Genomic DNA, 18793 nt, shown 5'->3' on the forward strand with positions numbered 1-18793 from the left:
CCTGGTCAACATGGTGAAACCCCGTCTCTACTAAAAATACAAAAATTAGCTGGGCCTGGTGGTGCATGCCTGTAATCCCAGCTACTGGAGAGGTTGAGGCAGGAGAATGGCTTGAACCCAGGAGGTGGCGGTTGCAGTGAGCTGACATTGTGCCACTGCACTCCAGCCTGGGTGACAGAGCAAGACTCCATTTCAAAAAAAAAAAAAAATGCATGTTTGCTTGTCACACATGTGTGTGTCCACCTGTCCATGAATATTCATAGCTCCTTCTATAACCAGTTGAATACGTGCACGTAGCCAACCCACTCAGCGTAAATTCCTGCCTTGCCCTTCCCTCCCTTAAAGTGCCTGCTTCTGTTTTTTGGCAAGAAGCCACGCTTCCAGTTTGCAGGTTGTGATCTGCTTCTTAAGAAACAAAGCTCCCCTCTCCAAATTCATGAACCCTGGAATTCTTTTTGATAACAGAGCCAAGAGTGCTCCACATGGGAGATCCATCTGGTCCCCGACCTGCTGTGTGACTTTGGGGGAGCCCTGCCCTCAGTTTTCCCATCTCTCTCCTGCCTAAGCCCTGGGTAATAGACATGGAGTCACTTTCAGCTCAGAGAGAAGCTTTATTCCTCAGGGCCCTCCTCAGGGCGGGGGCAGTAGGTAGGAAGACTCAGCCCTCAAACTTTTTCTTGCGGCCCTCCATTCCACTCAGTGCATCGATGTTCTTGCGCCAGTCTCCCACCTCCCGGTTTTCCTGGAGGATGGCGATAGAGTCAGAGATTAGGGTCTCTTCCTGGTCTCCAGTCTCTCAAGAATCCCTGTCTTCCCTCCAGCCTGTGGGGCCACTCTACCCTGGATGCCTGTCTAAGTGTCTAGTTCTGGAGCACTTCCCATCTTTTCAAGATAATCCCTGCCAATTTTCCCCATAACTTCCTGTCTCCCTCATGCACTTCCTGTCCCCCTCATGCACTTCCTGTCTTTCCCCAGCACTTCCTGTCTTTCCCCATGTACTTCCTGTGCCCCCATGCACTTCCTGTCCCCCATGCACTTCCTGTCTTTCCCCAGCACTTCCTGTCTTTTCTCATGCATTTCCTGTCTTTCCCCATGCACTTCCTGTCTCCCTCATGTACTTTCTGTCTTTCCTTATCCACTTCCTGTCTCCTTCCTGCACTTCCTATCTTTCCCCTACACTTTCTGTCTGCCTTATGCACTTCCTGTCTCCTTCCTTCTTATTGTAGTAGTTCATCCTTATCTGCAATTTTACTTTGTGTGGTTTCAGTAAACCATGGCCCAAAAATATTAAATGGAAAATTCCAGAAATAATTCATAAGTTTGATGGATTCTCATAGGACCTAGCCTAATGCTAGGTCACAATGCCTATGTCATCCACCTCACTTCATCTCAGCACATAGGCACTGTCATTTCACATCACAAGGAAAAGAAGGGTGACTACAGGGCCATAGGATATTTTGAGAAAGAGACCAATTCATATGAGTTTTATTACAATATGTTATAATTGTTCTATTTTACTATTATTATTATTATTATTTGAGACAGGGTCTGGTTCCCTCACCCAAGTTGGAGTGCAATCTCGACTCACTGCAGCCTCAACTTCCTGCGCTCAAGCTATCCTCTCACCTCAGACTCCTGAGTAGCTGGGACTACAGGTGTGTGCCATCATGCCCAGCTAACTTTTTTTTTTTGAGATGGAGTCTCCCACGGTTGCCAGGGCTGGAGTGCAGTGGTGAGATCTCAGCTCACTGCAACCTCTGCCTCCCAGGTTCAAGCAATTCTCCTGCCTCAGCCTCCCAAGTAGCTGGGATTACAGGCATCCACCACCACACCCAGCGAATCTTTGTATTTTTACTAGAGATGGGGTTTGACTGTGTTGGCCAGGCTGGTCTCAAACTCCTGACCTTATGATCCACCTGCCTTGGCCTCCCAAAGCGCTGAGATTACAGGTGTGAGTCACCACACCTGGCAACTTTTGTATTTTTTGTAGAGACGGGGTCTCGCCATGTTTCCCAGGCTGGTCTCGAACTCCAGAGCTCAAGCAATCTGCCCGCCTTAGCATCCCAAAGTGTTGAGATTACAGGCATGAGCCACCATGCCCAGCCTTCTTTTATTATTATTTATTGTTAATCTCTTACTGTGTCTAATTTAGAAATGAAACTTTATCATAGGTACGTAGGTTTGTATAGGAAAAAAATTATATATAGGGTTCAGTACAATCCATGGTTTCAGGCATCCACTCCTGTCTTTCCTGTCTTCTTCTTTAAGATAGGGTCTTACTGTGTTGCCCAGGCTGGAGTGCAGTGGTACAGTCATAGCTCACTGCACCCTCGATCTCATGGGCTCAAGCGATCTTCCTGCCTCAGCCTCCTGAGAAGCTGCATGCCACCACCATGACTAATCAATTTTAAAAAGAAATTTGTAGAAATTAAAACAATATCGTGGTGGTGTGCACCTGTAGTCCCAGCTACTTGGGAGGCTGAGGCATGAGAATCACTTGATCCTGGGAGGCGGAGGTTGCGGTGAGCCGAGATGGCGTCACTGCACTCCAGCAGCCGAGATGGTGTCATTGCACTCCAGCCTGGGCAGCAGAGACTCCATCTCAAAAAAAAAAAGGAAATTAAAAAAAAAAATTTTAATCTCAAAGATTACAGGCATGAGCCCCTGCACCCAGCCCTTCATGCACCTCTTTGCTCTTACATGGACTTCCTGTAGCCCTAATGCACTTCCCGTCTTCCTCTTGCATTTTGGAGGACCCCGTACTAGCTAGCTGCTTCTACCCCCAACTTCAAGCACCGTCTGCCCTCCAGCTAGGCCCCAGGGTTGTTGGTACCCACAGCCCTTCCCCTCAGCATTCTCTTTCCTGGCCTTAGCCCACACTCACCTTCTCGGTGTCCTCCTTCTTCACCTGCTTGAGGTGTGCCCGCAGGTCCAGGGACTCCTTAGCCCGGGCCCCCAGCAGCGCCTGCATCATGGCATCTGCAGAGATCCTCACTCTCCGCAGGGTGGGCCGCTTAAACTTGCCCCGAAGGTCAAAGATCTTCTGGGTCAGATCTGCGATCTGGGGGGAGGCAGTATACAGGGGTGTGGATACTCCTGCCTCCATTTCCCCCTCACCCAACTCTTCCACCCTACACTCCTTTTTTATTCTCCTTATCTCGTCTTCCAGTACCGAGGCCTCATCCAGTCTCTTCTCAGCTTAGGCTCCCAGTCTAAGCTTCTAATCCTGGAACTGAATCCCCCTCTTCATACGCTCCAGCCTCACCTCACAAAACCACTGGCATAACCTGGTCCAGCTACATACAAATCACAATTCCCTGGCCAATGCCTGAGCTAATTTACCAACATGTGATGCCCTGAACATGTTCACTAACATATTTTCTGTTTCCCAACCCATGGCCTTCCATGTGCTGTTCCCTCTGCCTACAACAGCTTTCCTTGACTATATTGTACTCATCCTTCTGCCCCAGCCCTGCCAGGCTCACAGTTGTCCTGGGTATCCTGGGATGTGCAGCCAAAAGCAGCTGCAAGGGGTCAGGCAGAGACCAAATACCAGGTATCTCACTACCCCGAAGGTACCCAAGCTGCCCATGCGTCCCACCTCTGTGATGTTCTTGGTGACTTTTGCCTGTATGTCATATCTCTCTTCATCCACCTTGTCCACACGGGCATGGAGCTGTCGGCACAAGTCCTGGAGGAGGAACGTGGTGTGTGTTTTTGGGGGAAGCCTGGAGGCCTGGAGACCTGAACCCCTGGGTCTGAGGGAGGAGGGGCTGGGGCCTGGACTCCTGGGTCTGAGGGAGGAGGGGCTGGGGCCTGGACTCCTGGGTCTGAGGGAGGAGGGGCTGAGGCCTGAACATCCGGCTCTGAGGGAGGAGGGGCTGGGGCCTGGACCCTGTCTGGGATAGGAGGGCCACATGATCCTGAAGGAGAAGGTTGGAGCCAAGACTCCAGAGACCTGCACACAAAGGGTGTTAGGGGCCGGGAGTCCCACGAACCATATAGAATTGGGTAAGGACAGACATATTGGACGCCTGGGTCCCGAGCAGAAGAGGGGACAGAGGCTGTTCTGCTGAATTCCGGGGACTAGAAACCTCGGATCCCAGGCTGGGCAGGAGTACCTGCCTTGGGAGCTGGTACCTGCAGCTCCGCGAAGCCCAGCCCAGCCAACTCCAGCGGCTGGCAGCGCGTGCTCAGAGCGCGCCCCTTCTCTCCGCGCCGCTCCTCCGCCTCTCGCTCCAGCTCCTGCTTTGCAATCTGCAGCAGCAGGGTCTGCGGAGGGGTGGGAGGGAAGCGTAGCCCACCCGGGGCATCAGGAAAAAGACCAGGCGTAGGGAACCCCGTCTGCCCTTCTAAACCCTCGAGTTTCGTCTCCACCTTTCCAAGGCCCCGCCCCACCCGGAGCAGGACTCCCCGATAAAGCCACGCCCCGAGCGGCCAAACCCCCGCCCACTCCCGCCCACCTACCCCGAAAGCCCCACCCACTCTCAAGCTCCGCCCCCTGAGCACGTGCCTGCTCCTTCCCTGTACCTCCCGTGCTCACCTTCAGCTGCAATTTTCTCGAGGCGGAGATCTTAGATTTTTTCTGCCAGGGTGAGATGGAGCAAGGAAGCATCATGGAGGGGGATCCGGAGACGACGGTGGAGGGGACCTCAAGGCACCCCCAGCAACCCCAGCCGGTCCAGATTTGGGCCCACTTCCAACTTGCGCCCTGAGTCTATGACAGGCCACGCCCCTCATTCCCATCCACCAATCCGGGTCTCTGGCTTTGGATAGGCACTTCCCATCTATCCCTAAGGAAATCCAAGGGCAACGGAACTACGCCCACAGGCGGCTGTCACCAATCCGAGTGTGACCCTTTGCAAAACTCCGCCCCTGAAGCCTCTCCGCGTAGTCCCCGCCCCCTTCGTAGCCTTGGCTCCTCCCCCCACTCTCAGGGTCTCGGGTCCTTCCAGCGCCTGTACTCGGCCCCCAGGAAGCCCCTTCCCACCTTGGCGTGTGGCTCCGTGGCGTAAGCGCGGTAGTTGGAGGAGCGGCGTCTGATTGGGGCTGGTGCAGGGCGAGGTTCCCCAGCCTGGGTTTGGAGGAGTGGGGACCCCATCACCACCAAGACCCCACCCAGCCCTTTCCGTACCGCACCCTCTGCTAGGGCTGCAGCCTCCCGCCCCAGACCCCTCACTGCAGCGCCCACCCTGGCCCTGGGGGTCCCAGCCACGCCTTAGCCTGCTGCTCTCACCGCATCGCTGCTCCTGGAAGGAGAGAAACCGGGGATGGGGGTTAGTGGTGGGCTGTGTCCTGTCTGTCTCCTAAGGGACCCCCGGAAGCCCCTCTGACCAAGAGGTCGGGGGACACCGCTTCCCCTTCCTCTGGTTCCAGGAGTCTGACTCGCAAACCCGCTTCCTTTCTTCAACCAAGAGCCCCTACCCCTACCTCACAGGCCAGGGGTCCAGCCTCTCAGCTCTGACCCCTCTTGGGAACCTGAGAGGTCGCCCCCAACTCCCACTGCCTTGGGGCATCACTCACTTATCCGCCATGCTGAGACTCAGGCCGGGAATGGCAGGAGGTGAGGACAGGGGCGTTTGGAGGGTCAGTGAGGGGACCGCCTGGGTGACCTTCAGGGTCCCAGGGACCGTCAGTCTCCTCCCGGCTGCTTGAGACTCCCCGAGGACACTGAGATAAAGGGCGAGGACAGAGACTAAATATACTGTCACCTCCTCCTCCCCTGCCCACCATGCGAGATAACGGGGCACGTGAGGGGTGGGGTGGGCCCTGCTCCAGCTGGATCACCAGCCACCTCGGGGCACAGGACTCCGGACCCTCCTCCCTCTGATCCTGGAGTCCTAGACCCCTCCTCCCTCAGACCCACAGAATGCCCAACCTCCCAGCCCCCTCCTTCCTCAGTCCTAGGACCCTGGGAGACCCCAGCCACTCCCTGAGACAAGGAGTCCAGGCCCCCAGCCCCCTCTTCCCTCAGACCCAGGAGTCCAGATCCCCAGCCCCTCCTCCCTCAGACCCAGGAGTCCAGGTCCCCAGCCCCTCCTCCCTCAGACCCAGGAGTCCAGACCCCCAGCCCCTCCTCCCTCAGACCCAGGAGTCCAGGCCCCCAGCCCCTCCTCCCTCAGACCCAGCAGTCCAGACCCCAGTCCTGTCCTCCCTAGACCCACTGGTCAAGTCCCGGAAACCCAGGAATCTGGTTTCTGGCTTCCTCTGTCCACCACTCCTGGGTCTTTCTCTCCCAGCCCTGGAGACGGACATAGGACAGGAAAGACACTTGGACACACAGAGAGGTGGACATAACTTGCTTTACTTGAACCATCTGGGTGCTGACCAGGCCCTGGTGAGGAGACACCCCAGCCCCCAGCCAGCCCAGGGTGCCTGGGAACAAGGGGGCCAAAGTCAAGGGCTTGAGACTCAGGGTCCGATCCTAGACTGGGTTCAGGGCCTCAGAAGTGGAATTTGGAATTCTGAGAGAACAATCTAGAATTCTAGAAATAGAATCTCAGAAATAGAATTTGAAATTCTATCAACACTCCCAGGGTGGGGGTGGCGGGTACTGAGTGGGAATGATTAGAATAAAATTGGGGACTCTAGCAGCCGGCTTAGGATGGTATCAGCGGGTTCTCATCCTACAACCTGACTTTGGAAGTTGGAGATAAGGGGTATCTAGGGGTTGGGTCAGACTCCAGTGTTGGAGTCTGACTCACAGTTGGACAGAGCCAAAGCCCCTTGGGGCTGAGCCAGAACCTCTGAGAGTGAACCTGGAGACTCAGAGGGCAGCTGGCAGGGCTCCCAGTGTGGGGTCCCGCCCTCCGGAGGCTGGGTCAGGCCCTCAGGGGCTGGGCTGCTGGCTTCAAGAGGCTGGGCCACGACGTCAAGGGACGGAGTTCCGGGTTCCACAGCTGGGTCAGTGCTGCCCAGAGCCGAGTCCTGGGACTTGCAGAAACGTGCGAAGGTCTCTGAGGGCCTGGCCCCGGTCTGTGGAGCAAATCCCGCTGCCTGAGCTCGCTCCCCGACCTGGGTGTTGAATCCCTGCAGCTGCTCCTGCCGCACGTCCACCAGGTACCTGCAGATGGGAAGCGCCATGTCAGGGACCCAGATTTTGATCCCCAGCCGGGATGTTCCCCGCCCTCCACCCCACTGGCTCACCGGGCTAATTCCACAATCAGGTTCCCTCCAGGTGCCACACAGGCCCCAAGCTCGGGGCTGAGAAGATGGACCACCCTGCAGTGAGGACCGAGGACAAGCCGAGACTCAGCTGAGGGAGGAGGGGGCTCTGGGAACCCAGACACTGAGGGAGGAGGGGCTGCAACACTGGAGTCTGGGTCCTGGGAAAGAAGGGAGCAGGAGGTCTGGACTCAGGGACCAGGGAGGAGGGGCTGGGTCTGGACTCCTGGGTCTGAGGGAGGAGGGGCTGGGTCTGGACTCCTGGGTCTGAGGGAGGAGGGGCTGGGGGCCTGGACTCCTGGGTCTGAGGGAGGAGGGGCTGGGGCCTGGACTCCCGGGTCTGAGGGAGGAGGGACTGGGGGCCTGGACTCCTGGGTCTGAGGGAGGAGGGGCTGGGGCTGGACTCCTGGGTCTGAGGAAGGAGGGGCTGGACTCCTGGGTCTGAAGGAGGAGGGGTTGGGGCACCCGGACGCCTGGGTCTGAGGGAGGAGGGGCTTGGGTTCCAGAGTCTGAGGGAGGAGGGGCTAGGGGCCTGGACTCCTGGGTCTGAGGGAGGAGGGGCTTGGGTTCCAGAGTATGAGGGAGGAGGGGCTAGGGGCCTGGACTCCTGGGTCTGAGAGAGGAGGGGCTGGGGCTTGGGTTCCTGGGTCTGAGGGAGGAGGGGCTGGGGGCCTGGACTCCTGGGTCTGAGGAAGGAGGGGTTGGGTGCCTGGACTCCTGGATCTGAGGGAGGAGGGCCTGGGGCTTGGGTTCCAGGGTCTGAGGGAGGAGGGGCTGGGGGCCTGATCCTGGGTCTTTGTGAGCACAGACGCCTCCTGCTTACCCACAGGCCACATAGAGGAGCTGGAACCGGCCATTGTAGCAGCTCTTGTGGTGGAGAGTCTCAGCAGAATTGAGTGGCAGGAAGTGGACAGTGAATGGTTCCGGAGTGGAGGCTGCCGGAGGAAGGGGATAGAGGGGTCACCTCTGACGGGCAGAGCCATGAGGGCAGAAAGCCAGAGAGATATATAGAGCTGGGCAGAGCTGGGCAGGCACACAGGACTTGGAGATAACACTTTTTGTCCTCTTGAAGCTTTTAAAAAAATCTTTCCTCTGAGGTGGATTCCTGGAAAATTCTGGGAAGATCAGCCCAGCAGGCAGAGGCTCACTGTACAGATCAGGCAACTGAGACTAGAGAGGGAAAGAGGGTGGGTGGCCAGGGCCACATGTGACATGCCCTGTCGGACAGACACTCAGGGAGGGCCAGGTTGGAGGATGGCTGGAAGGAGGCCCAGCGCGGATCCGGGGTGCAGGATGGTGTCCAAGGGAGGGCTGGGACCCAGCACCCTGTGAGAATATTCTTGGATAGCTTAGCCCTTTGCAGATAAGATTGAATTCTACTAGTGGAATTCAGAATCCTAAGCATGCTCTCAAAATTTAGGAAAGGGAGAGAAAGAGAAGAGAGGAAAAAACAGAATATCAAGAAGCCGTCACTTGCCCAGGCATTCCAAATCATGTCAGTCCACACTCCAGTGTGAAACAGCTGGAGGCTGGAGTCCCTGGCTTACCTGTTGTCCCTGGCCTACCCGGGACTTACCTGGAGTCCTGGCTTACCTGTTGTTATCCCTGGCTTACCTGTTATCCCTGGCTTACCTGTTGTCCCTGGCCTACCTGGGACTTACCTGGAGTCCTGGCTTACCTGTTGTTATCCGTGGCTTACCTGGAGTCCCTGGCTTACCTGGAGTCCTGGCCTACCTGGGACTTACCTGGAGTCCCTGGCTCCGGGCTTGCCTCCGAGCGCTGCTGCTCCTCCGGGTCCCCCCGGCTGGCTCTCGCGCGCCCCCAGGCGGCCACCTCGCGGAGCAGCTCTGTCACGTTGTGTTGCGTGATCTCCCCGGCCGTCTAGGGGTAGAAGGGGCGTGGCCAGACGTCGGGGCCGGGATGGCGGGGCGGGGCTTAGAACGCGGGGAGTCCTCGGTCCAGGACTAGAACTCCCGCAGCTGCTTGGAGGATGTGAAGTGGGGCGGGACCTATCCCGCGGGGATGGGGCCTGTTCCCTGAATGGAGTCGTCCCCGCCCAGCGACGGGTTGGGTCTGGAGCTGGGGCGGGGCCTGCGGTGGAGGCGGGGTCTTGCGCACCCACCCACCCCCAGCCCCACCCCCACCCCAGCCCTACCCCCAGCCCCACTCCCACCCCCAGCCCCACACCCACCCCAGCCCCACCCCCAGCCCCACTCCCACCCCCAGCCCCACTCCCACCCCCAGCCCCACCCCCACCCCCAGCCCCACCCCCAGCCCCACTCCCACCCCCAGCCCCACTCCCACCCCCAGCCCCACTCCCACCCCCAGCCCCACCCCCACCCCCAGCCCCACCCCCAGCCCCACTCCCAACCCCAGCCCCACCCCACCCCCAGCCCCACTCCCACCCCCAGCCCCACCCCCACCCCCACCCCCACCCCCAGCCCCACCCCCACCCCCAGCCCCACTCCCACCCCCAGTCCCAGCCTCGCCGCGCACCTTGACCGGCTGTCCGTTGCTGGTCCGCAGAAGGCTCTCGTCGTCGGCTTCGATGCCGAAGGCCACGAAGGGCCCTGTGGCGATGTCCCCCCAGTACCCGCGCGCTGCCACGCGCTCCCCGCGCTGGAAAAGGAGGGAGAGAGGAGGCGGGTGAGGTCGAGGCTGGGGACCCTGACTCCTGGGTCTCCGAGAAGCAGCAGTGGGCCAGGACAGGCAGTGGACACGCACGTAGCTCAGGAGGCGACCCGACGCCAGGGTCCGGTTGGGCACGTGATAGGCGCTGGAGTCCCTGAGTTCAAAGGCGACGCCTGTGTCCCGCCAGCGTCGGAACTCCTGGGTGTGAATGACTTGGGCCTGGGGTGGGGGGCAGGAAGAAGGGACCCCTCAATGAACCCACCATGGAGGGACCCCTACACCATCCTCCCTCAGACCCGGGAGTCCAGACCCCCAGCCCCTCCTCCCTCAGACCTGGGAGTCCAGGCCCCCAGCCCCTCCTCCCTCAGACCCGGGAGTCCAGACCCCCCAGGCCCTCCTCCCTCAGACCCGGGAGTCCAGACCCCAGACCCTCCTCCCTCAGACCCGGGAGTCCAGACCCCCCAGGCCCTCCTCCCTCAGACCCGGGAGTCCAGACCCCCCAGGCCCTCCTCCCTCAGACCCGGGAGTCCAGACCCCCAGCCCCTCCTCCCTCAGACCCAGGTGTCCAGACCCCAGACCCTCCTCCCTCAGACCCAGGAGTCCAGACCCCCAGCCCCTCCTCCCTCAGACCCGGGAGTCCAGATCCCAGTCCCTCCTCCCTCAGACCCAGGAGTCCAGGCCCCCAGTGTCTCCTCCCTCAGACCCAGGAGTCCAGACCCCAGCCCCTCCTCCCTCAGACCCGGGAGTCCAGACCCCAGACCCTCCTCCCTCAGACCCAGGTGTCCAGACCCCCAGCCCCTCCTCCCTCAGACCCGGGCGTCCAGGCCCCCAGCCCCTCCTCCCTCAGACCCGGGCGTCCAGGCCCCCAGCCCCTCCTCCCTCAGACCCAGGAGTCCAGACCCCCAGCCCCTCCTCCCTCAGACCCGGGAGTCCAGGCCCCCAGCCCCTCCTCCCTCAGACCCGGGAGTCCAGATCCCAGTCCCTCCTCCCTCAGACCCAGGAGTCCAGGCCCCCAGCCCCTCCTCCCTCAGACCCGGGAGTCCAGACCCCAGACCCTCCTCCCTCAGACCCAGGTGTCCAGACCCCCAGTGTCTCCTCCCTCAGACCCAGGAGTCCAGGCCCCCAGCCCCTCCTCCCTCAGACCCGGGAGTCCAGATCCCAGTCCCTCCTCCCTCAGACCCAGGAGTCCAGGCTCCCAGTGTCTCCTCCCTCAGACCCAGGAGTCCAGACCCCAGCCCCTCCTCCCTCAGACCCGGGAGTCCAGACCCCAGACCCTCCTCCCTCAGACCCAGGTGTCCAGACCCCCAGCCCCTCCTCCCTCAGACCCAGGCGTCCAGGCCCCCAGCCCCTCCTCCCTCAGACCCGGGCGTCCAGGCCCCCAGGCCCTCCTCCCTCAGAACCAGGAGTCCAGACCCCCAGCCCCTCCTCCCTCAGACCCAGGAGTCCAGACCCCCAAACCCTCCTCCCTCAGACCCGGGAGTCCAGGCCCCCAGCCCCTCCTGCCTCAGACCCAGCAGTCCAGGTCCCCAGCCCCTCCTCCCTCAGACCCAGGAGTCCAGGCCCCCAGCCCCTCCTCCCTCAGACCCGGGAGTCCAGATCCCAGTCCCTCCTCCCTCAGACCCAGGAGTCCAGGCCCCCAGCCCCTCCTCCCTCAGACCCGGGAGTCCAGACCCCAGACCCTCCTCCCTCAGACCCAGGTGTCCAGACCCCCAGTGTCTCCTCCCTCAGACCCAGGAGTCCAGGCCCCCAGCCCCTCCTCCCTCAGACCCGGGAGTCCAGATCCCAGTCCCTCCTCCCTCAGACCCAGGAGTCCAGGCCCCCAGCCCCTCCTCCCTCAGACCCAGGAGTCCAGACCCCAGCCCCTCCTCCCTCAGACCCGGGAGTCCAGACCCCAGACCCTCCTCCCTCAGACCCAGGTGTCCAGACCCCCAGCCCCTCCTCCCTCAGACCCGGGCGTCCAGGCCCCCAGCCCCTCCTCCCTCAGACCCGGGCGTCCAGGCCCCCAGGCCCTCCTCCCTCAGACCCGGGCGTCCAGGCCCCCAGGCCCTCCTCCCTCAGACCCAGGAGTCCAGACCCCCAGCCCCTCCTCCCTCAGACCCAGGAGTCCAGACCCCCAAACCCTCCTCCCTCAGACCCGGGAGTCCAGGCCCCCAGCCCCTCCTCCCTCAGACCCAGGAGTCCAGGTCCCCAGCCCCTCCTCCCTCAGACCCAGGAGTCCAGGCCCCCAGCCCCTCCTCCCTCAGACCCGGGAGTCCAGATCCCAGTCCCTCCTCCCTCAGACCCGGGAGTCCAGGCCCCCAGCCCCTCCTCCCTCAGACCCGGGAGTCCAGACCCCAGACCCTCCTCCCTCAGACCCAAGTGTCCAGACCCCCAGTGTCTCCTCCCTCAGACCCAGGAGTCCAGACCCCCAGCCCCTCCTCCCTCAGACCCAGGAGTCCAGGCCCCCAGCCCCTCCTCCCTCAGACCCGGGAGTCCAGATCCCAGTCCCTCCTCCCTCAGACCCAGGAGTCCAGGCCCCCAGTGTCTCCTCCCTCAGACCCAGGAGTCCAGACCCCAGCCCCTCCTCCCTCAGACCCGGGAGTCCAGACCCCAGACCCTCCTCCCTCAGACCCAGGTGTCCAGACCCCCAGCCCCTCCTCCCTCAGACCCGGGCGTCCAGACCCCCAGCCCCTCCTCCCTCAGACCCGGGCGTCCAGGCCCCCAGGCCCTCCTCCCTCAGACCCAGGAGTCCAGACCCCCAGCCCCTCCTCCCTCAGACCCGGGCGTCCAGGCCCCCAGGCCCTCCTCCCTCAGACCCGGGAGTCCAGACCCCCAGCCCCTCCTCCCTCAGACCCAGGAGTCCAGACCCCCAAACCCTCCTCCCTCAGACCCGGGAGTCCAGACCCCCAGCCCCTCCTCCCTCAGACCCAGGAGTCCAGGTCCCCAGCCCCTCCTCCCTCAGACCCAGGAGTCCAGACCCCAGCCCCTCCTCCCTCAGACCCGGGAGCGCAGGCCCCCAGCCCCTCCTCCCTCAGACCCAGGAGTCCAGGCCCCCAGCCCCTCCTCCCTCAGACCCAGGAGTCCAGGCCCCAGTCCCTCCTCCCTCAGACCCGGGAGTCCAGACCCCCAGCCCCTCCTCCCTCAGACCCGGGAGTCCAGGCCCCCAGCCCCTCCTCCCTCAGACCCGGGAGTCCAGACCCCCAGCCCCTCCTCCCTCAGACCCGGGAGTCCAGGCCCCCAGCCCCTCCTCCCTCAGACCCGGGAGTCCAGACCCCCAGCCCCTCCTCCCTCAGACCCGGGAGTCCAGGTCCCCAGGCCCTCCTCCCTCAGACCCGGGAGTCCAGGCCCCCAGCCCCTCCTCCTGTGCCCCTCACCCCGCGGTCATGCAGCTTCATGCGCAGGTCCCAGTCGCTGACACCGCGCCGGGCGTCGTAGCGGGAGCCCAGGTAGTGGCGCAGCCGCGAGTCCCAGAGGCGGCTCATGGGGAAGGCCTCCGGCCCTTTCTCGCCGCCCGCCCAGAAGCGGAACACGGCCTCCAGGGCGTCCCGCTCGCGGAACTGCGGGGCGAGGCACGCGTGGGGAGAGAGGGAAGCAGAGAGGGATGCAGGGAGAGCGGCTTCTAATTGACCCTCTCTTCCATCCCAGAACAGGGGAACGATTCCCCCGTTTCTCGGATGGAAAAACTGAGGTTCCGAAAGCAGAAGCCACCTGCTGCCCCCAGGCCAAATCCCACAGTGGGAGTCGGGGACTGGGACTCGAACTCCCGAACCCGCCGCCTGCTCCATCAACGCACGTCCTTTGGACTGCGCACTTCCATTCTTCACGCGGCCACCCGATCCCAGATGGAGGCCGGGCGGTGGCACCTTGAGGGCTCGGAGGCTGAGCCAGGGCAGCTGCTCCTCCAGGCGGTCGGGCTCGGGGACCAGGTGAGCCAGCAGGTCGGCCTGGGCGCGCACGAAGGCGGCCACCGGCGGGCGCAGCAGCGCGTTCCCCCACACCTCCAGGAAGGTCTCGCTCCGCTCTAGGGAGAGGGGGAGATAATTGGGGGAATGTGCGGAGGAGGGAGCCCAGGAATTAGACCGTTAATATGTTGTTAGGTCATAGTCATATAATGAAGACAATGAACCCCTGCAAACTCCCCACGCATTCCAAAAACTACATGAAGAACAGGGCCGTGGGCGAGGTGGCAGGCGCCTGTAGTCGCAGTTACTCGGGAGGCTGAGGCAGGAGAATCGCTTGAACCCGGAGGCGGAGGTTGCAGTGAGCTGAGATCGTGCCATTGCACTCCAACCTGGACAACAGAATGAGACTCCGCCTCTAAAATAAATAAATAACTACCTAGAAGAAGGAATTAGAGTTGCAGATTCCACACTCACCGCAGACACAGAATATTTGGGGCAAAAGATAACAATACAACAGTAAAACAAAAATACAAATTGTAAAATATGGTGTAAGCAGTTACATTGTATTACATATTATAGGTAATCTTTTTTTTTTTTTTTTTTTTTTGAGACGGAGTCTCGCTCTGTCGCCCAGGCTGGAGTGCAGTGGCGCGATCTCGGCTCACTGCAAGCTCCGCCTCCCGGGTTCACGCCATTCTCCTGCCTCAGCCTCCCGAGTAGCTGGGACTACAGGCGCCCACAACCGCGCCCGGCTAATTTTTTGTATTTTTAGTAGAGACGGGGTTTCACCGTGGTCTCGATCTCCTGACCTTGTGATCCGCCCGCCTCGGCCTCCCAAAGTGCTGGGATTACAGGCGTGAGCCACCGCGCCCGGCCTCTTTTTTTTTTTTTGAGACGGAGTTTCACTCTTGTTTCCCAGGCTGGAGCCCAATGGCACGATCTTGGCTCACCACAACCTCCGCCTCCTGGGTTCAAGTGATTCTCCTGCCTCAGTCTTCCGAGTAGCTGGGATTATAAGCATGGGCCACCATCCCGGCTAATTTTGTTTTTGTTTTTGTTTTTAGTAGAGATGGGGTTTCTCCATGTTGGTCAGGCTGGTCGAGAACTCCTGACCTCAGGTGATCCACCCACCTCGGCCTCCCAAAATGCTGGGATGCCAGCATTGGCGTGAGCCACCATGCCTGGCCTATATTATAGGTAATCTAGAGATGATTTACGGTGTATGGGAGGATGTGTACAGGCTATTTGTGAGTATATCTTTTTTTGTTTTGAGACAGTGTCTCACTCTGTTGCCCAGGCTGAGTGCAGTTGTGCTGTCATAGTTCACAGTAACCTCGACCACCTGGGCTTAAGGGACCCTCCCCCTCCAGCTTCCCAACTAGCTGGGACTAGTCATTAGCTACCACACCCAGCTAATATTTTATTTCTTGTAGAGACGGGGTCTCACTATGTTGACCAAGCCAGTCTCAAACTCATGGTCTCAAGCAGTCCTCCCACTTCAGGCTCCCAAAGTGTTAGGATTACAGGCGTGTGCCACTGCCCCTGGCAGTACTACACCATTTTGTGAGGGACTTGAGCATCCTCGGATCTTGGTATCTGCAGGGGTCCTGGAACCAGTCCCCAGTGTTACTGAGGGATGAGTGTATATACCTTTCATTGTATATAATATATATATACACACATAGACATAGAAATAATTTCATGTGCCGGGCGCGGTGGCTCAAGCCTGTAATCCCAGCACTTTGGGAGGCCGAGACGGGCGGATCACGAGGTCAGGAGATCAAGACCATCCAGGCTAACACGGTGAAACCCCGTCTCTACTAAAAAATACAAAAAAAAAAAAAACTAGCCGGGCAAGGTGGCGGGCGCCTGTAGTCCCAGCTACTCGGGGGGGCTGAGGCAGGAGAATGGCGTAAACCCGGGAGGCGGAGCTTGCAGTGAGCTGAGATCCGGCCACTGCACTCCAGCCTGGGCGACAGAGCGAGACTCCATCTCAAAAAAAAAAAAAAGAAATAGTTTCATGTTAGTTGTTTAAGAACTTAATAGAAGAGAACTGTGTGCCTTTTAGTAAAATAGATCAGTTTAGTTCTAGCTGTTTAAGAACTTTGAACAATCTGTACTCTGAATTCTCTGGGTTATTAATGACTGATATGGTTTGGATCTGTGTCCCACCTAAATCTCATGTTGAATTGTAATCCCCAAACGTTGGAGGTGGGGCCTGATGCGAGGTGATAGGGTCATGGGGGCAGATTTCTCCCTTACTGTTCTCGTGATAGTGAGTTCCGACAAAATCTGGTTGTTTGAAAGTGTGTGACTCTTCCCCGCTGCCTCTCTTGCTCCTTCTCCTGCCATGGAACAGGTGCCTGCATCCCCTTCACCTTCTGTCGTGATTGTAAGTTTCCTGAGGCCTTCACAGCCATGCATGCTCCCTGTACAGCCTGTGGAACTGTGAGTCAATTAAACCTTTATTCTTGGGGCCAGGTGAGATGGCTCATGCGTGTAAACCCAGCACTTTGGCAGGCCAAGGTGGGCAGATCACCTGAGGTCAGGAGCTCGAGACCATCCTGGCCAACATGGTGAAACCCCGGCTCTACTAAAAGTACAAAAAATTAGCCGGGCATGGTGGTGCATGCCTGTAATCCCAGCTACTTGGGAGACTGAGGCAGGAGAATTGCTTGAATCCAGGAGGCAGAGGTTATGGGGAGCCAAGATTGTGCCATTGCACTCCAACCTGGGCAACGGGGCAAGACTCTGCCTCAAAAAACAAACAAACAAACCTGTTTTCTTTTTCTTTTTCTTTTTTAGATGGAGGTTTTGCTCTTGTCACCCAGGCTGGAGTGCAATGGCATGATCTTGGCTCACTGCAACCTCCGCCTCATGGGTTCAAGGGATTCTCCTGCCTCAGCCTCCCGAGTAACTGGGACTACAGGCACCCGCCACCACGCCCGGCTAATTTTTGTATTTGTAGTAGAGATGGGGTTTTACCATGTTGAGCAGGATGGTCTTGATCTCCTGACCTTGTGATTCACCCGCCTCAGCCTCCCAAAGTGCTGGGATTACAGGTGTGAACCACTGCACCCAGCCTCTCCTGGAATTTTCTAAGTGGCTCTAAGATGTATTATATTTAGCCCCATTTTACAGATAGGAGAAGCTGAGGCTCTAAGATGGCAAATTACATCAGAGGGGACCATCATCAATAAATATATATGATTTTTTTTTTTTCCATCAGAGGTACCACACTGGAAAATACCAAACATTTTTGGTTTTTAGATGGAGTTTTGCTACCGTTGCCCAGGCTGGAGTGCAATGGCGCGATCTCGGCTCAATGCAACCTCTGCCTCCCGGAAAAATAACCAAACTTGTTAATTGTACCGTTGAAATGCCAGAATCCCTCTAGGGAGGGGGAGGAGACCAGCAGTCAGAATTCCTGGGTCCTAGCAACAGACCTTGCAGCCCCATCTTCTCTGGATCCTCTAGGGCTAAGCTGAAGATCAACATGTGTCGGGCCACAGCTTCCAGATTATTCTCCAGCACAAAGAACTAGAAGGATGGACAGGGTAGAATAATTCTGAGACCTGTTTGCCTGGGTCCTAGGAGACCCAGGAGAGCAGGCCCTCAGCTCTCTCCTTCCACACACCCAGGAGTTCTGTACCAGCCTCTTCCTTCAAACACAGGAGTCTGGGTCCCCAGAGCCCTCTTTCCTTCCATTCCTCAATAGACCTGATCTTTGAGCTCTTCCTCACTACAGAACCCACGAGTTCCAAACCCCAGCCCCTTCCTTCCCCAAGACGCATGAGTTCGCTCCCAACTTCCACCTCCCTCAGATCTAGGAGTCTCCAGCCCCTTCATTCCTGGACCTGAGGTTTTAGAATTCCAATCCCTTCCTCCCTCAAGGACTCGGGAATCTGGGCTCTCATCTTCATCCCAGCTCACGTTGAACCTCCTGCGAGGCCAGAGCTTCGCTCGGGACAGCGTCCGCAGCAGGTGCCGTCCATCCACAGAGCCCAGAAGCAGCACGTCTAGCTCGGGGGTGCTGTGCACCGTATCGGCCTGGGAATCTGGGTCCACAGGAGGACCTGGCAAGATGAAAGCCGGCTGGAGCACCATGGTGGTTGGCAGACCGAACACCGTAGCATCCCCTGCAACAATGAACTACAAATCCCAGTAGGCGTCGCGCCTGCGGCCTAGGTTCTAGGTTCTAAGGGGAGGTGTTTCCTTCGAGTATTCTGGGATTCATAGTCTGCAGACAGGACCTCGGGGCTGCCCCTGGGAGCGCGCCCTCCGCCGTTGGATCCTTGGAGAACGTTAGCGCGCCCCCTGCCACCGACGCTGGGACTACGAGCTCTAAAAGGCCGTCTGCTCAGGCTGGGAAGGCAGACGGTGTATCAGACCTTGCGTGCTGGGACTCACTTTCAGCCTGCAGGTCCAGCGCCGGGGACAGGCCCCACCAGGACACGGAGCCGAAGCCCCTGCCGGAGCCGGCAGGTGTGGTCATCACCCTGCGGAAAAGACATTCTGAGAATCCCACATATTGCCCGCCCCGCTCCCCTCCCTCCGCCCCGCACTTCTCGCCCCTTTGCCTCCACATGATACCCTGCCCACACCTTTATCCTCCAAATATCCCGGGACGCCCCTTCCTCTCTGCTCGGTGCAGCACTGTGGACCCGCGGCACTCCGCAACTGCTGCCCAGAGTCCCCGCCCTTTTCGATCAATCAACCAATGGGAGCATGGGGGATGGGACCACAGCGAGCAACTGACCAATGAAAGTGTGCGAGGCCCGCCCCCTACAAACTTTTGGCCAATGGGAGCACTGAGGGCCAGGCTTCCCCCACCCCTAGGGGAAGAGGACGTGCGGACGCGGTTGTCATGACGACGGCGCTGACGGGAGAAGGGGCGGGGCTGAAACAGGTTGGGGCGGAGTCAGGGTCGGTCCAAATTTCTGGAATGGAGGGGCCCTGGGCTGAGTAAAATTGAGAGTGAACGGAGCATAATCTTATTTCCTGTTTTTTTTTTTCTTTTTTCCATCTGCTGCCTTTGCTCCTACGTAACTGAATTTTGAGCAACCCAAATAAAGTGAAGTGTCTAGACTTTAGACGGCAGGCTTCTGAGCCCGCTC

The 18793-nt window shown here is 59.1% G+C and overlaps 2 protein-coding genes and 1 long non-coding RNA gene across 10 annotated transcripts; 1 reads left to right on the forward strand and 2 right to left on the reverse strand.

The window, feature by feature from the left end:
- Positions 1 to 591: 591 nt before the first annotated feature.
- Positions 592 to 5672, reverse strand: TNNI3 (troponin I3, cardiac type). Of its 2 annotated transcripts, XM_005590372.4 has the most exons (8): positions 5524 to 5672; positions 5237 to 5249; positions 4991 to 5074; positions 4544 to 4585; positions 4141 to 4272; positions 3602 to 3691; positions 2885 to 3061; positions 592 to 742 (listed from the first exon to the last, which is right to left on the reverse strand). In XM_005590372.4, the coding sequence occupies exons 1-8, from the start codon at positions 5532 to 5534 to the stop codon at positions 659 to 661; spliced, it is 633 nt and encodes a 210-aa protein (XP_005590429.1). In that variant the 5' UTR covers positions 5535 to 5672; the 3' UTR covers positions 592 to 658. The 2 variants fall into 2 exon arrangements, with proteins under 2 accessions (XP_005590429.1, XP_073880902.1); XM_074024801.1 differs by lacking the exon at positions 4141 to 4272.
- Positions 5673 to 6284: 612 nt separating this feature from the next.
- DNAAF3 (dynein axonemal assembly factor 3) lies at positions 6285 to 18374 on the reverse strand. 7 transcript variants are annotated; one of them, XR_012428018.1, is made up of 12 exons: positions 18281 to 18374; positions 18087 to 18175; positions 17610 to 17752; positions 17123 to 17216; positions 13638 to 13795; positions 13149 to 13331; positions 9889 to 10014; positions 9661 to 9783; positions 8864 to 9045; positions 7988 to 8099; positions 7147 to 7221; positions 6285 to 7063 (listed from the first exon to the last, which is right to left on the reverse strand). XR_012428018.1 is itself a non-coding variant. In XM_045379595.3 (12 exons), exons 2-12 carry the CDS (start codon positions 18169 to 18171, stop codon positions 6676 to 6678), a joined length of 1623 nt encoding a protein of 540 aa, XP_045235530.2. In that variant the 5' UTR covers positions 18172 to 18175; positions 18281 to 18374; the 3' UTR covers positions 6285 to 6675. The 7 variants fall into 7 exon arrangements, 6 of the variants coding, with proteins under 6 accessions (XP_045235530.2, XP_045235533.1, XP_073880899.1 ...); XM_045379595.3 differs by having other exon boundaries at positions 8910 to 9045; XM_045379598.3 differs by having other exon boundaries at positions 7147 to 7325; positions 8910 to 9045.
- Positions 6881 to 18668, forward strand: LOC141409159 (uncharacterized). The gene is made up of 2 exons (XR_012428019.1): positions 6881 to 7059; positions 16482 to 18668. It is a non-coding gene; the product is annotated as an uncharacterized lncRNA (long non-coding RNA).
- Positions 18669 to 18793: the final 125 nt, after the last annotated feature.

The sequence above is a fragment of the Macaca fascicularis genome, chromosome 19 (genome assembly GCF_037993035.2).
Source record: "Macaca fascicularis isolate 582-1 chromosome 19, T2T-MFA8v1.1".
Classification (NCBI taxonomy): Eukaryota; Metazoa; Chordata; class Mammalia; order Primates; family Cercopithecidae; genus Macaca; species Macaca fascicularis.

Excerpts from the sequence above, each read along its gene's own strand:
- TNNI3 (XM_005590372.4), bottom strand. Across the intron at positions 4,586-4,990 it reads CCACGGAGCCACACGCCAAG|AAAAAATCTAAGATCTCCGC; the intron begins GTGGGAAGGGGC and ends TCACCCTGGCAG. Across the intron at positions 3,692-4,140 it reads TGGGCTTCGCGGAGCTGCAG|GACTTGTGCCGACAGCTCCA; the intron begins GTACCAGCTCCC and ends TTCCTCCTCCAG.
- DNAAF3 (XM_045379595.3), bottom strand. The coding sequence starts at position 18,171 with ATGACCACACCTGCCGGCTCCGGCAGGGGCTTCGGCTCCGTGTCCTGG. Across the intron at positions 17,753-18,086 it reads GCTGGACCTGCAGGCTGAAA|GTCCTCCTGTGGACCCAGAT; the intron begins GTGAGTCCCAGC and ends TCATCTTGCCAG. Across the intron at positions 8,100-8,909 it reads CCCGGAGCCAGGGACTCCAG|CCTCCACTCCGGAACCATTC; the intron begins GTAAGTCCCAGG and ends TTCCTCCGGCAG.